General features: G+C 33.0%; 1 protein-coding gene across 8 annotated transcripts in view; it reads right to left on the bottom strand.

Annotated features, from left to right (window-relative positions):
• Positions 1-16,518, bottom strand: part of RTTN (rotatin) — a 90,095-nt gene that overhangs the window by 22,642 nt on the left and 50,935 nt on the right. For all 8 annotated transcript variants that reach the window (XR_005826908.1, XM_040587074.1, XM_040587076.1 and 5 more), the window contains 8 exons: positions 13,623-13,815; positions 11,278-11,360; positions 4,819-4,915; positions 3,908-4,106; positions 2,788-2,878; positions 1,657-1,810; positions 1,364-1,501; positions 421-632 (listed from right to left, as the gene is read on the bottom strand). Coding sequence is in view for 7 of the 8 variants with exons in the window: in XM_040587074.1 (XP_040443008.1) it covers positions 421-632; positions 1,364-1,501; positions 1,657-1,810; positions 2,788-2,878; positions 3,908-4,106; positions 4,819-4,915; positions 11,278-11,360; positions 13,623-13,815 (1,167 nt within the window). In the remaining variant the exon portion in view is untranslated. The remainder of the gene's footprint in view (positions 1-420; positions 633-1,363; positions 1,502-1,656; positions 1,811-2,787; positions 2,879-3,907; positions 4,107-4,818; positions 4,916-11,277; positions 11,361-13,622; positions 13,816-16,518) is intronic.

Here is a 16,518-nt window from a genome sequence, read left to right as displayed (position 1 = left end):
CATCTTGGTTCACAATTTTTATAAAGGCAGCTGTTAAAAGCAACTGTCATTTACAATATGGATAGCTATGTCTTGAAGCTTAAAAATCTCATTACATGTTTGGAAATGCAGGGGAAAAAACGCTTATCAGTATTTAGCCAAGCATATTATATTGAAGTACCATCTTCTCTACGTAAGTTTCTATACCATCCTGTTGCACCATTATTGCCTCCCAAGGCACTTCCTACAAGTTACTGCTTTGCAATTGATGCAGCTTATTACATGAATTTCACAAGTGATTGTAACATATGTCTCAAATTAAAGATGTCTTGGGTCATAACTAGAAACAATTGATTTTTCATTAGGTAACTATATTCCTTTTTAACAAAATATAAAAATGCAAAAATATATCCTGCAATCACATCATCAGATTCTAAATACCTGAATAATCAATGCAGTAAGTTGAGTTACTGATGCCTGACATCCTTCTGCATGATCTAGAAGAAAGCTAATAGTTGGATTCTGACATGTACTGTGTTTATCTTGGAGCTGTCTTCTTCCTTCCTCATTCAAAAGGACAGAAAGGAACTGTAAACTAGCCATATACAAAACAGGATATTCGGCTGACAGACGAATACAATCACAAATGGTATCTGAAAGGTTAAACAGGAAAATAAAAATTTTTATATTTCATTCTGAATAAACCTTAAGTGCTTTGGAACTCAAGAAGACTTATCAAAGAAAGCATGTGAGCCAAGAAGCAGTTATACCTATGCACTGCACAAGGAGATCTAAAAATTCTATGCATTTGATAAGTCTTTAAAAATCTAAGAAATAAAGTTTTTAGTTTTATAGGTTTGGATTAATTAGTTGCTCTGCATTAATTTGAATATAAAACAAAAAAACAATTTCCATTTGCTAAATCACTCATTTGTCTGACAATTTTCTGAACTCTCCTTGCTTTATTCAACAGGTTACATTATAACACCAACAGTACCAACCAGCTGCTCTATGTACAATTGGATTTGGATTTACTGGATAACTTAACATACGCTTGGATGAAATCACAAACTTCAATGGACTATCCTCATCTTCACTACTGAAACATGTCAGAGAATCTTGGTGACCCAGAGCCCTAACTATCCAAGTAACTAACGAAGGAGTAATTAAAAAACAAACCAACCCCTCTAAAAATTTTTTGCATTCCTAGATCTCTTATCTTCCCTCAAAACTTTGCTTTCCTTTTATGTAAGATTTAAAAAAGAAAAAGAAAGAAAGGAACTCACAGGTCCCATTTGATTAAGTGTTACAACTAGAACTGCTAACCCATAAAAATTTATTTAATTAGTTGCTAGCTCAAAACCTATCCAGGAAAAGTTATTACCAATTATTGCTGTACAATGATTTGCAAGGGCTGTTGTCACAGATGGAAAAGATATTTGGCCACTCTTCCACAATAATGTAGCAAGAAGGTTGAAAAAGTCTACCCATGTTTCATGAAGTACAGATGTTAACTCAGTATCTGCAAAGACAATATAGAAAAAAAAAATCAAACCATTTACACATGTGCACAAACCTGGATAGCTAAGCCTGACAGTAACTCAATTTAAATTAAGGTGATACATAAATGAAGACCTGTCTCTGTCTGGCTACACTGGAAACAAAATATTTCATTACCTAACCCATTTTTGGAGCGAATGGTGAGAATTGTGAAGGTATTTCCCAAAAGAGGTTTCAACAGCTCATCCTGGATTACAAGTTGAGAGTTCACCAATAAACATGATTTCAGAAGCCTGGACACAGACGACAAGTATTGAAGTAGTAATAACACCTGTTAAATATTTTTAAGAAGATAAGAAATAAAGCCATATATTCGCACCTTCCACATTTTTTCACATTCCTTCAACTGATGCATAAAATTTTGTATTAATATACACACTTAAAAGAAATAATAGGATATAAATTAAAAATGGTTCTCCTAATTTTTACCATAGAAGATGAAACAGAATTCCTAGTCTGGAAACACATGTGTGAAATCAATTTTCTAGTGACAAAGAATAAAACTCCTTGTGAGAAAGATATGACTTTCATTATATGTACAGCACCATAGCCTCTGGAAGCTCACCAAGAAAAAAATTAAAATGGTGATTAATATTCACAAATATACATGTATTCCCTGAAAAAATAAACTCAATTTGAAGCTTTAGGAAAAGAAATTATTCCTGACATATTTATTTATTGTTACAAGATTTCTGCTGAAACACATTTTCTTAATCACCTGGGTACCTTTCTTCAAAGTACATCTGTATGCAGAGAAGCACAAGCTTTAAAATGGCGCTGTGCCATAAACACAGTACAGAAGTAGTTCCATTGGCAGTAACCCTATATGCTTTACACACATAAAAACTAGTTGAGAACTATGTAAATTTCTGCAGAATTGGAGACAAAGCAAAGTAGCCAGGTTTGTTGCACAAAATAAATATGCAATGTGTCAATAACTATCTGGCTTGTATTTCAATACTATACAAACCCTATTATATTATTTCTGTAACTGCTAAACTCAGTTTGTATTTTTAAAACACAATTGATTTTCAGCTTGATCGTTCCAGGTATAGTTCTAACACAGAAATTAATTGTTCTGTGTTGAATATAACAAGGTTTATTTTCTCTTAAAACTTGTCAGAAGCACAGATTCACATGAGTGTAGCCTACAACAGTGTATCTATACTATGTTAATAAATATAGCTTATGCAAATTAATTAATTTCATAATTTGAAACAATTAGAAAGTAACAAATGCTTCTCTAACCTGAGCTTTTACATATTCTGTATGACATGGATGACCCAATGGAGCTTTCAGTTCCAAGATACATCTCTCAACCAGATTAGCACTTACAAGACTAAAATAAAATAAAGTTGATTAGATATATATACTTAAATAATTAAACATTCTACTAACTTAACTTTCCATAGAAAAGAACATTTTCAATAAAGAGTAAAAAAAATTATGAAGCACTTTTTTATAACAGTGAAGTTTAGCAGTAAGTCTAGTGCAATGGCAATTATAGTAGCAGGAAGTTATTTCAAGTAGTTAGACTAACATTAAATTCCAATGGCTGTTACTGCACTGGTAAAAACTGCTTCTGTGTATTTGATTGCTTATTTTTTCCCTGTAGAAGAATAAACAGCTTTTTAATAATAGTATTCAAACAAGGGCAGGTGGTTTTTTTTTTTTCATTAACTGCAGTATGAAGAGCAACTACAAAAACTCTTGAAAGCCTTAAAATAAACTGAACTAATTTTCATGCTTCGCTTCAGAACTTCCAAACACTTTCTATAGATGAAAGAATTTGTAATAATGCAAGTGGAAATGTGGAATACAATTTGAAGACTATTTTGAAGTGGTTCCTTCTTTAAAAAAGAAATAAAACACTAGGGTCTATTGTCCAATACTTTCCTAAACCTGGCAAGCCCTTGGTTCATCCTCAAAAGATTGCACACAATTCAAAGAAGAACATCATTACATGAACTGAAAATACCTGCAGTTCTGAATACTTGACTATCTAATATACTGTTCTACTAAGGGAAAGAAAAAAAAAAAATTCAAAACATTACCCCTCTAAAAAGGATGACTAAATGGCCATCTACAACAAAACCCTAAAATATTATCAAAGCAACACAGTAGTCCTGTAGAAGACAGACAGAATAAATGGAATCAACAATATGACTGTCTTTTCGGGGGGGGAGGGGGTAGTAATCTGATTTTCTTTTGTCAATTGTATTTTTTTAAAAGGTATCTTTGAACACTTCAGAAGCAAGAAGTGGTCAATATATTTAACAGTTTCGGTGAGAAACACTGGTAGATATTTCAAACATTTCACCTCTATTGTTAGACCTCGTTTGTAGTTCAGCAGTTATCGATCTCATACCTGGTAAGAGCTGGTAACAACTGCACTTGCTGAAGAGCAATTCCAGTATCTTTTGGTGTGACAACCAGCAGATTGTGCAGAAGGGTGCAAACAGCTGACAAAAGGGCAGGTGTAATTACAGCATGCTGTTTAGGCAGAGCAGCAGACATGGGAGAATCATGTTGACTTGGACATTCTGTTGTAGTTGTATCACTTTGACCTAGAATACATTTAATAAAAAAATAAAACCCACAAAAGATTAAAGTAGTTAAAGCTTCTTTACAATAGAACATATTTTTCTTCAAATATCCAAGTTCGCTCTATATTTAAAACAGTATATTCCAGAACAAGAGAAAAAACCAAGCAACCACAAAATCATATACAGGAAAAGTGTTATTTAAAATAGTTTTGAAATACAATGATCCTTCCACAAGGCACTAATAATTGTTAAAATTACATAGTAAATTTGGAAAGATACAAATTTTCACTTCTTTACGTAACAGGAAAATATTTTATATTTGTAAATAGTACCCTTTACATGCATTATTTTATATATTTTTTTACATATGTACATTATCTTTCTGCTTTTAAACCTATACATCTCTGTGTGTGTGCACGCGCATGTCTGTATGTGACAGCTTCATCAAAATTTATTATTTTCAAAGGGTGTCTGGACGCCAGGAATAGAACCTAAGTCTTGAGTTACATTTCAAGCAGTATCAAGCATTTTTACTTATTTCTTTCAAATACATTTCAACTTATTTCATTTTAAAGAAAGCGTTTCATGTTTGTCTTCTGAAACACCGCTAGAAGTATCAACAGTGACTGTTACAGCAATACACAAGCTTTATTTGCATGTACAAATACTGGAATATGGGCAGGCTAATACATCATATCCGTCATTATGTACACAAACTCAAAGTTTAACTTACCTTGTGCCATAAGCCGATCAACTACAGTTTCAGGAATAAAACTGGTTGAATTTGTTGCCTGAAGCTCAGTAACACTTCCCAGAGATGCAGACAGAATCTAGGCAGCCATAAAAAGGAAACTAATTGATTCCAGCCTCCATAGAGCCGACTTCTATTTATATATTGCTTAGGAAGGAACAACCCACCAAAACCAACAAACCCAAAAAAACAAAAAAAAATGTAAAAATTATTGTTCAAAACCAATTTGATTAAATTTTGTTCACTGTATGTGTGTAAATATACATGTATTTTATAAACATCCAATAACTGAAACTATTGAAAGATGTGCAATATGAACAGCCTGAAACATGTCAGTTAAAAATGGATCCAATGCCCATGCTACTGGAAATTCCTCCTCTTCATCCCTCTTCTTCATCCATATAATTGACTAAATCTACTTTTGGACAAAGATAGAAAGGCATTACTGAAGCATTTAAACTCGAATTTTTCATGGGCTATTTGCTCTGCTGAGAACATCAGCACTTGTCCATTTGTAGCACGATGCACTCAGATAAAAATATCACAAGCACATTAGTCATCATCCAAAGTTGACTTCCCAGCGTCTTTCTGACTCCGGGTACTTCCCTTAAACTTAGTCCTGTGATCCTTATATGTATTCATTTCATAGCGAAGGTACATTTACATGACAGTAGATAGTCTTACTGTCATACTACCATGTTCCTGCTATCAGTTCTACATTATCTATTATTAATTTGGCATGCTTTGGAAAGTTCTTGATGCTCTTGTTACTGTGTTTAAAACCACGAGCTTGAGATCAGAAGACCTAGAGTCTCCAGCTTAATAATATGCTTTTGTGACATGACAATACTTGTGACCTGTTTCAGAGTTTGGGAGGTAAGTATCTCCCATGTCAGGACACTTTTTCACTTCTGTGTTTTGTTTTCTAGCTGGACAACTCACATCAGATAAATTTTCTTCAAGACTGTCACTATACAGTGTAAAGACTACAGAACATTGGTGAATCCAATGAAATCCCAACACAGTCACAGCCTGAAGGATGTTATTAGATTTTTCCTCACAGTGAGCTTTCCAAGGGAGACTGAAATATTCCAAAGGTTTTCTTTTTAAAGTTTTATTAGAATATCAGTTGGAATATTTTTTTACCTAAGAAAGTGTCAAAAGTGGCTTAATTGACAAAAAGGGTGGAGGGAAGAAAATCACAGATTACTCCCCTCCTAGCTATTGTATCCTTGCAGTAAGGTCACTGCTTTTCAGGTTTGGCTTTGATTTACTTAGCAGCATTTTGACTTACAGGAACTCTCTACTTAAGTCTTTTCTTGTCTTCTAAAAGGTTTAAGCCCACCTCCCACCCCCATCACTTCCAAATATTGTTAGGCTTCTATCATCAGATCTTTACTTGAGACCACAGTCCCTGCATGAACTAAAGGTTGCCACCTCCGTGCTGTAACTCCTTTCTAACCCCTGTTTTCCTCTGGCATCCCAGTATTGTTCATCATACAGTCTTTAATCTTTCTCCTCAAAAATCCAGAAGATTATTGTAACACAGAAAACAAGCCACAGTAAAATTTAGGGTGCACCTCTGAAACCCAGGATTCACATACAGCTTGGGTCACAAACACTAGGACATGCTTGGCTAAATTTTCTTGTTAGCAAAACACAATACTAAATTGTACTGACCAACTGAAATTCAAATTTTGTTTAGATTATACAAATAAAAAGATATTTGCTAATTGAATAAATTATGTAAAGGTTCGTGCTTGCTGATTTAAATTATTATTAAAATTCATTATTTATATTAAATCAATCCATCTTGACACATGGTAAATTTTGCATTTATTCAGCACTATCTTTCAATTCCAACCATTCTAATAAGTGACAAAACCATAAAATTATAAACCTAACATGTAACTTCTGACAGTCCATATGGTTCTTCTGCAACAAGTAAAGCTCTAAAAGGAATTATTACTATGCTGAGTCATCTTAAAGATATTACCAGAATTATACAAGCTTTCACATATTAGTAAGCAGTATTGTCTACATTGCACAATAATAGTTTCTCCATCTTTTATAATTGTCTAAACACTTTGGGCAAAGAAATAAAAACAAGTTCTTAAGTATGTTAGAAAATAAATAACCAATAAAAGCTTTATCTGGTTAGAAAGATATCAGCTTCCTGCACTGATGGAACATTTATTGGCAGTTGCTTCACAGTGGGACGTGGGCTCAAACCAGAAAATTTCTATCTTAACAGAAAACATATAGTAACACAATGAAGTTGTTTCTACAATGTTCTGCCTTACAGGAAAAAAAAATATTACCACTTTTATAAATCACCTTTGATAAGGAGTCTAGGACATTGTATCTAGTAAGGAATATTTACTACTGCCAACATATTCTTTCTGGGAGCAATGAAGCATTCTGTTTAACAACAGACTTTGGAAGAGGGTTTTATTGGGGAAAAGAAAGATTTGTTTGGGGGGAGATGATGACTGCAGATTAGAACTAACATAAAAGAATACTAAAAATTGTCCGAGTGGAAACATAGGAGAAATGTAAGGGGTTTGGTCTCTATCAACTAGATATGAATAAAAGGTCTTTTCTTAACCTCTAGTATAAAAATCCCTCTGGCATTGCTTTAATAGGCTTGCAGTGATTAATTCTATTCAGTTCTCTTTTCAAAGATTTAAATCACTTAACTGTATAGCACTTTGGTAACCATGGTTCCAGAAAATAAAGCACACATTTTTATAAAATAGCAAGAAGATTTCATAGGAAAGAATGGCCAGGACTTAAAACTATCCCAGAAACGTTTGCAGATCTTTAACTTGCACCATCTTTAGCTCAAGTCTAAAGAACTGCTCATGTTGCTAAGCTGTCCTGGGCACAGAACAGCCCTAGTGTATTTATGCACTGTGAAGGAAGTTGGTATCTCCATGCTGCTTGGTATTCTCAATCGTACATACTAAACACAAAACAAACATGTTAAAATAAGAGTAAGGATTTGTCCTCTGAAATGAGAACATAAGATATTGTTTAAATTATGAATTCTATAAAAGACAAAGCTTTTTAATCTTCTCAGAATTGGACTTTTTTCAGTATCCACATTCCAGTTTACAGAAAAATAAAGATAAATTTGACAAAAAACTGCAATCTGCTGAGATCTTAAAGACACTAAATACAGTGCATATGAGTTAACAGAGTACAGACAATCCAGCTATGCTGCTGTCTTTTGCATGACCTTGAATCATTGATTTCAGCCCCACATTGCTATTCTTCGTAAAATGGACAAAATTGTATTTATGGCCTCTGCAAGACCTCTGACAGACTATTTTATAAAATTAAGTTTTAAAAAAAAGAACAATTTCTGCCATTAATATACTTGCTTTATAATTTTCTCAATTTTACTTTCTTCAAATTTGGGGAAAAATTTTGGGATGGGGAAAACAGATGAAGCCAAGTAGTAATTTAGATATTACTTTCACTAAAGGTCATAAAAACCCTGTATGAAATCAGCCTTTGATAGCAGATAGCTCAAAGTATTGATTACATGAAATATGAAAACACAGAAAACCAACAGTGCCTTTTCCTTTTTGTCAGAACTTTTTTTCAAATATATATATATATATAAATCCAGCAAACCTTTTCACAGGAAAAAAAAAAAAAAACCACACAAAAATCAGTAAAAGCACATCACTTTTGCTTCTGCAAAGATCTTCAGTATATGGCTTACTGAAGAAAAAAGCAGCTTCAGCTTCCTAGACCGATATTCATGAAGTGAATGCATATGGACATATTTAAAAGAGCTTTTTAATTTGTTGGAGATTTTTTTAACTTTATTTAATCATTAGAGAAGAGCTTCTGACAGAAACAGTTCTACTTGGTTTGATAGCTGGTAAATCTAAATTATTTCTGGCTTTTGTCAACAAATCTGTACCATACACACAAAAAAAAATAATAATAAAAAATATCCCTTCAGTAAGACCAGCAGACGGCCTCCCTTCTGTGATGGGGAAAGCACGCCATCTAGTGGGCTTGAAATAACTGCATCTTCCTGGTACCATCAATACATAAAATTTAGAGATAAACCTCTATAAAGTTTTGGTAACGACTTCATAGATTTCTTTTACTTATATATCAAAATGGAAAGCTTTGGGCCAAACTTTAGGATCATAAAATTTCAAATGCCTGATTTCAGGACAAGTTGGAATTTTATTTTCAAACTCTACTAGATGGACTTTAATAGTGATTAACTGCCCTCTGAAATACAGTTTGTATTAAGCCTCAGTTCCCTTCCTCTGCCTTTCTTCTCCTAGTTAATACTGGCATCAGGACATCAGACCTGTACATCTTGCCTTCCAGCTTGGAAACTTACTCTCTGCCATGTCAGCACTGGTATTTTTTTAAAGGTAGAAAACCTGGTTAATAAAAACAAGAGTTTAACACTGCTAAAAAGGTCCATGAAGGACAAACAGAAATAAAATTAACTTCTATAAATGAGAATCGAAGTCTTTGTGTAAAATCTTCATGTGTATCAGGGGAAGATGAAAACAGAAAAACCCTAAACTGGAATAAAATTCTTACATTAGATACAAGAGCATACCCTTAAGAAATATGAAGTCTACAACATCTGGAAGACTGATACAAATTGAGTGTACCTTAGTATTACACTGTGCTTTCCATTTTAAATAATGAGTTGTCCGTTTGTTAAAAGGAATCATAGAGTTATGCCTTTATATTAAACTATGACACTACTCTACACTTATAAATAAACATACATTAATTTGATCTAATAGATTCCAAATTAGTTTGTCCTTTTTTTAAGCTACTGAAGCTGAAGCAATTTCATGTAATGAACTCTTGGACTGTTCATGAGAACTCAGGCACAATTTTAAGTAGATAAGAAACTCAACTCTGATAAGAATTACTGAAATTTAACTTTTCTCTGAAGTAACATGATCAAAATGATTAAATTTGTTCAACTCTTATTCCTATAAGAAAGTGGCACTCAATTTTTTCAGTAAAAACAATTGGGAAACAATGGCATTTAAACAACCTGAGATTCTTATGTAAATGTTTTTTTTAAGCAGTATCATGTTAGCATCTACTTCCTGATTTACATGCACTTTAATTTTAGTTTCAAATATTCAGATTTCAATACTTGTGTTTAAAATAGCTCTAAAGTTTCTTGGTGTTTTTTTTTTTTTTTTTAATCAATGAAAATCAAATTCATTAATAAAATCTCTGAAAAAAAGAAATTTTAGCTTAAAACTAGAGTATACTTTCTCCTCAATTATTAAAAACATGCCACATAGCAGTAACAGTTCTATATTTATAATATAGAACCAAAACAGTAAGGAAAAATTTTCATTGTGAAACATTTTGAGACAAAAATTTCAGTACTGGGTTTTCTATGTTTTTTATCACAATCCACAACAAAACTGGGCATAACAATTTTAGTCAATTAAAAAAATAGTATCTTGTGTTTTATCAGTCCTTGTCATATCAGTACACCTGTTTAACAGAAAATAAACTTCTCAGCTATGATATTATGGCTTCCATATTACATTAGATGGTTAGTAATAAATCAAAATCTTTTAAAGAAAATATAAAATTATTAAAATGGATTTTTATGCAACATAGGAATTATGCTTCAGTTTTTGAAAATACATGATTCTTATCAGGCAACTAATGTCATAAAAGCTTCCTCCACAGCCTGATGTGATACTGCATATCTACTCTGGAACTGTAGGAATGTATTTGAATTTCTTTTCCTTTGCATTTGCCGTCTTGAAAGACAGCACATGTTTACAGCCTTTCATTGCAGTAATCATCATAGCCAGAAACAAATTTTTCAAGCAGCCACCTGCTTTCTTGTATTTTCCATGTCTATTTTGGGTCTTCCAAACACTTGTGCCACTTTTATATTCTATAAAAGCATTTTCAGAATCTAGAGTTTATTATGACACAGAGTATAATTTTAACCCAATGTACTTATGTGGCTTTGATTGATTCGGTTCTGTAGTTTTGTAGTATAAATATAGGTTCACTCTGAAAGGACATTTTTGATAAAAGCAGCAGAAATGACAGCTATAGGTGGATAAGACTGCATTTTGTTAATAAATCCAACTACAAAGTAAACTCTAGAGACTATGTCATACTGTGAAAAGATACAGAATTCAACACTGCCTCATGCATTTAGCTAGTCAAGGTAAGCTATTTTATTTATTTCTGCTCGGGTAAATAACCATACACGTTTTCTTCAGGATATTAAAGCCACTTCAGAGTAAATTTCAATTTAGTTGCAGCTTTTTAATTTTCAGTTTAATTTCATTTTTATTTTGTTGGGTTTTTTTCAGCATTTGTAAAACTGCTAATTTTCTTCAAAGCATTTCATGAATAACTGTATATTTAAGATAAATATATTACTCTGCAAGTTACCATAGTTTCAGATGTTGACTGAGAATGTGAAGAATGGCTTTGACTGGATGGACCCTGCCCAAGATTAAAAGAATCATCAAAATCTGTAGGAAAAAAAAGAATAAAAATCAAAAATGAACAAAAAAAGTTCTCTTTTGCATTACTACAAGACCAGCAGAGAGCATAACAAGCTTTTCAAAGGATTGTTTCAGTGAAACAGAAAAGTAGTCAACCACAATTATCCTTCTGAAAATCTCAGAATATAACCCTTCACACATCATACTTATGAATTCTTACTCGGCAAATCCCTTGAATAAACAGAAATTGAATAAAATAGAATTTTCAGCACAACATTAAATAAGTCTGGGAAAAGCTACACTTAGCTCAAACTGCAGTTGCATAGCCTTTAGTCAGTCATTTGAAATAGTTCAGGTTGAGTTTTATTTAAAATGCAATAGTACAAAAGTATTGAAGATACTGGGGTCTCACAACACAAATATAACAGATATCCTCGACTTCAAAAAACTTCAAATTCACATTTTAGGAGAGGCAGTTTCAAGAGAACCCATATTCATAAATATCATGAAGGCAGAACTGCTTTGTGAATCTGTTTCAGAAGAAAAAAGGCCAAGAATTTAATAGCACAAACCTGTAAATAGGTTTTGAAGCTTTCATTTGTTTAGAAGAATGAAGCACTACATAGAATAAAGCACTACATTTCATGGATTCTGAGTGTTTGTATGTGTATGTATGGGACTTCTATACATACATATCTTAGATAATTACTAAACCAAGCTAACTAATTTTATTTTTAATATAACTTTACAGATGAAGGTTTTTATATTCCTGAAAAAATGAGGAAAATACACTGGGGGAAAAATTACAAAAATGGTTTCACGAAGATAAACTAAAGCAAGATCTTCTATTAAGAGATTACAAGGGACCTATTAAAAAGCAGAAACAGGTCATCATAGATAAACAACACAATCCTGAACATATGAATGAAAGACTTAAGTCTTTCAAGCACTATAGTTTTAGGGATGGAGCAAACACTATCCTGTGTTCCATTTTTTAAATAAACAAAAAATTTGTTTCTTATTCTTGAAATATCATAGATTATTCTTCCCCTTTATTTCAAAGCTCCTGGAAAAACATTTTTTTGGATTTGCTTTTCAATGACCTGATAAAATCTGTCTCAACTGCTCACTGAAAAGTTCTACAATCCTGGTGTTCAGTGGCTCTTAGATATGATATTGCATCAGCTAAAAAGACTATCAAGCAGCACAAATAAGAGGGCCATGGGAGGAGTGAAATGTGTTGGACTGAAAAAATTACACTTAGAGATAAATAAAGCAGCCATAGAAGGAATTGAAGACTTTTATGGCTGGAATTTTGTATACTGCTGAGGTACTTCACTGGTCTCTCAGTGAGTTAACCAAGAATATTTCTTTCCCTTGTGTCTGGCAAAGTCATAACTTGGTAGGGGAAATAACACTCCTCTTCTGTTCGTGTTTCTGTAACCTAAGTTTAACAGAAGCAGACCTACAAGAACTGTTTAAATCTGTAGCCTTGGAAGATGGAAATACAGGAACAGGCACACAAAAAAGAAGGAAACAAAAAAGAATAAACTTACTCATTTTCACTCCTTTGTTCAGTTTTTACCAACTGAGCTCTCTGAAGAATTTCCTAGCTTTCTAAATTTAAGATCACAATATGTATTTGGACAAGAATGTGGGTTCCCACAATGCATTCCAGTAAGACTTACGAATATTATTCAGAAAACAATTAGTCAATGAAAAAAGTCAGATCTAAGATACTCTAAGGGTGTATGGGTTGAAAAAAAATAAAGCTATCTCTGTATTAAATTTGATCAGCCTATGAACCAAATCATATCTGAATGTCTTAGAATGCAGATAACTTCAGTATGAGTAGGAGTGGACTCCAATATACGTATTTGAGGTTGAACACATCAAGAAACAGAAGTTGGAGTCTTGAAACAGTCCATACATGTCTTTTTCCTAAACTTTCATTGTACTAGTCTGTCATAAAGTCATAATTGTGAACAGTATTTTACCCCCAGCATTTTGCAAGAAAGCATACTGCATAACCAGTTACACCTTTTACATTTGTAACTTTTTAAATATATAAATAACAGCTCAGAGCTTTTTCTGAGATATGTTACACTAGTGGCTTACCTACTTAAATCCTCAGAACAGTATCTTGACTTAATGGCATATTTATGTGCATGGTTTATATATTCATTTTCAGTTCTGTTTGCAGTAAGAACTATTTGAGGTAAGTTACTCAAAACTGTAAGTTAGTTAAATAAGTTTGAAGTACTAGAGGATTACATTAACATCACTTACCAGTTATACCACCTTTTTGTATGATGAGGTTGTCTTCCTTGGAAGAATTCAAATCAAACGTATAGCATCCTAGGTAACAATGTTTCACCATCTGATTTACATGTTCATAGAATCTGCAGTGATACAAAAGGGCCTTAAGTGCAGGTTTTCCTGTCTGAGAGAGGCCAGATTCTTCGTCATGTACACAGGGACCCTGAAGACATGAAATTCACAAACATAATTTCTTAGAAGGAATGTTATACATAAACTGTTAATAAAAAAAAAAAAGTCTAATATTGTGTGTGTGTGTATACATAGCTGGTTTGCTATAACTAATAGATCCCAAAAATCAAATGTAGATTTTGTTAAGGCTGAGCTAAAATCATAATATTTTTTAAAAGCTGTAACGATTTAGCAAAATTGAAGTAGTTATTTAGCCCCTGAGAAATTTGTTAATAGCTAAGTACAAAGGCATGGAAAGCTATAAATGGATGGTTTTGATACAGCAAATGCATCAGAGGACTTAGCAATTTTAATTTCTCATTTAATTCTACTTATACACATCAACTCATGCAAAAGATTTCTTTCTAAAAAGAGCATACTTGTGCTAAGAGAACATTAAATACCCTGAAAAGGTCATCTTATTCTAAAGTATACTGCCATTACACTACAGTAGCCATGTCAATCTACCATGATAAAAGATTTATTTAGAAAATGAGACATAAAAAGAAAGAAATTCTTCTTGAAGAACTGTTTTCAGTCATTTCTTTTTAAATACTGACTTCAGGGAAAACTTTCTAGAGCAGTGGATTTACACCTGAAAAGAAAGACTTCGTAGTCTTATCTCACACAGTTTGATTTGACTGCCTTTGTAACAGTATTTCTGCAGAAAACAAGAAGTCTTATTAAGCTACAACATAACCTGGTTTAGACTGACCATAAAAATTAGAAGCGTTAGCTGGTCTTTTGCCAGCAGACTGAGCAAAAGTTGAAACCAATTACATCCTGGAAGGCAGTTTTAGGAGGCATCTTGCAGTACTTCAAAAATAAACTAGTTAAAATTACAGCAAGAAGATTCATCAGTGCTAATTAGAAACTTCCTTTGGCAGTCAGGAAAAACCAGAGGTAGACCAACTGCAAATAAGTAATTTGAAAACCACTATTTGTCCCCAGAAGGCTCTAGATCTCCCCCAGCCTCTCCATTTACATTGAAATTAAGCTTACCTTCCATGAAAACAAAACAAAAAACAGATCAAGTAGAAGCAGTAAAACTATTTTGTGTTATAGGATAAGTTATAACCTGAGTTTTAGATGGCTACTGTTCATTCTTTTTGGTTTCTGTAATATACAGACAGACTATTTTCACTATTTGTGTTTTACGCCGATTAATGGAGAATCGGACATGACCAACAGTTTGAAGAAGAATGTAGCATTTCATGTAAACTGTTTATGATGAATTATAAAACTGTACTCATACTCTGTCAGCAATATATTTAGAATGTATCAACTACAGTAAATGCATACTTTGGAACTTTTGTTAAATTTAGTCAGAATTTTACGATCTAGAACTGTCTTTGCCAGTTTAAAAAGCTATGCCAGATATTTTATTGTACAATGGGGAGTCTGAAGGAGTTACTCATCAATAACATTTATAAAGTGCTCCGACTTCAGCAATCTTCATACAACACAGTAGGTTGCAGTCTTGGAATACTTTCCACAAGTTGACTTTACTCATGACAAAAAATTTCCTATGCCACTCTTTAAAGGAATATAGCAAAATGAATTATTGTAAAGCAGACCAACTAGATAACAGCAACACTATAGACATTATTGTGAAGACATTGGGGTCTACAAACTATATCTACAGACTTCCCTTTTCCGTCCCTGTTTGCCTAAGGGATAAAATGATAATGTTCAACTTTGGCTATGGTATCCTATTCACCCAGATCCACTTAACAGCTCTCCTTTGAATTTGCTTGCATTAAAATCAACAGAAAAAGCATCTTATTTGGCGCAAGGGAGAAAAAAAAGTGTAACTGTGAAATATAGAATTTAATCCTCATGGTATCTTATGTTTTTAATTGTTGTTTGTATTTTCGTTTTAATTTACCAGCTACCATAAAGTGTTGCTTCATAGTATCTTTCAGCATGAAACCCTTATTAAGTGATGAGCAATTTCCATTAAATTGCACTTCCTAATAAGAATCACACGGACTCAGAGCTTCTATTAATTGCGCTGGAATTCATCCAGATTTCTGCCACTGAATTCAGTTGTTGAAATGTTAAAAAAAAAAAAAAAAAAAGACTAAAAAGCAACCTTAATAGAGATCAACAAGTTACAATCACTGCCCCTTGTAAATTCCCTGCCATTATGGATTTAAATAATATTTATATTGGTAAGATATAAATCATAAGCAATAAGAATGAAACAAGGGCCAGATGACTTGGACATCATCTTTAACGATCAGACATAAAAGAAACATAAGACATACTGTAAAATGTAATTCTGCAAAAAAAAGTGTAATTGATTTTGGGTGCAGCTGAATCATAGATAACTTATCCTAGTAAAAGAACATGAGGTATGTCTTCCAGCACTAATTTGATCTTTTGCAGAAAGGACCAGATAAAACAGCATGGGGCTGCATCCACACGTTTCTTCAAAAAGAACATGCACTGTTCTCACATATACCTGTGAGATGATATATGATCATGAGACATGATCTCACAAACTGGAAGGAGCAAGATGGACAGAAAGAACAGGTATCAGGGCCACAAAGATTTGAAAAATTGGGAACTAAAATCCAAACATCTTTATGTACAATGAACCAGACCTACTGAAAGTAACATGAGATGACTGACTCAAGATCAGAACTGGAAAAGCCTCCAGAGGACCTTATCAATTTACTTTCTCTCATCA

Source organism: Falco naumanni, chromosome 3, assembly GCF_017639655.2.
Source record: "Falco naumanni isolate bFalNau1 chromosome 3, bFalNau1.pat, whole genome shotgun sequence".
Lineage (NCBI taxonomy): Eukaryota > Metazoa > Chordata > Aves > Falconiformes > Falconidae > Falco > Falco naumanni.
The sequence above is the reverse complement of the archived record's forward strand: the minus strand, read 5'-3'. Positions and strand labels throughout refer to the sequence as shown.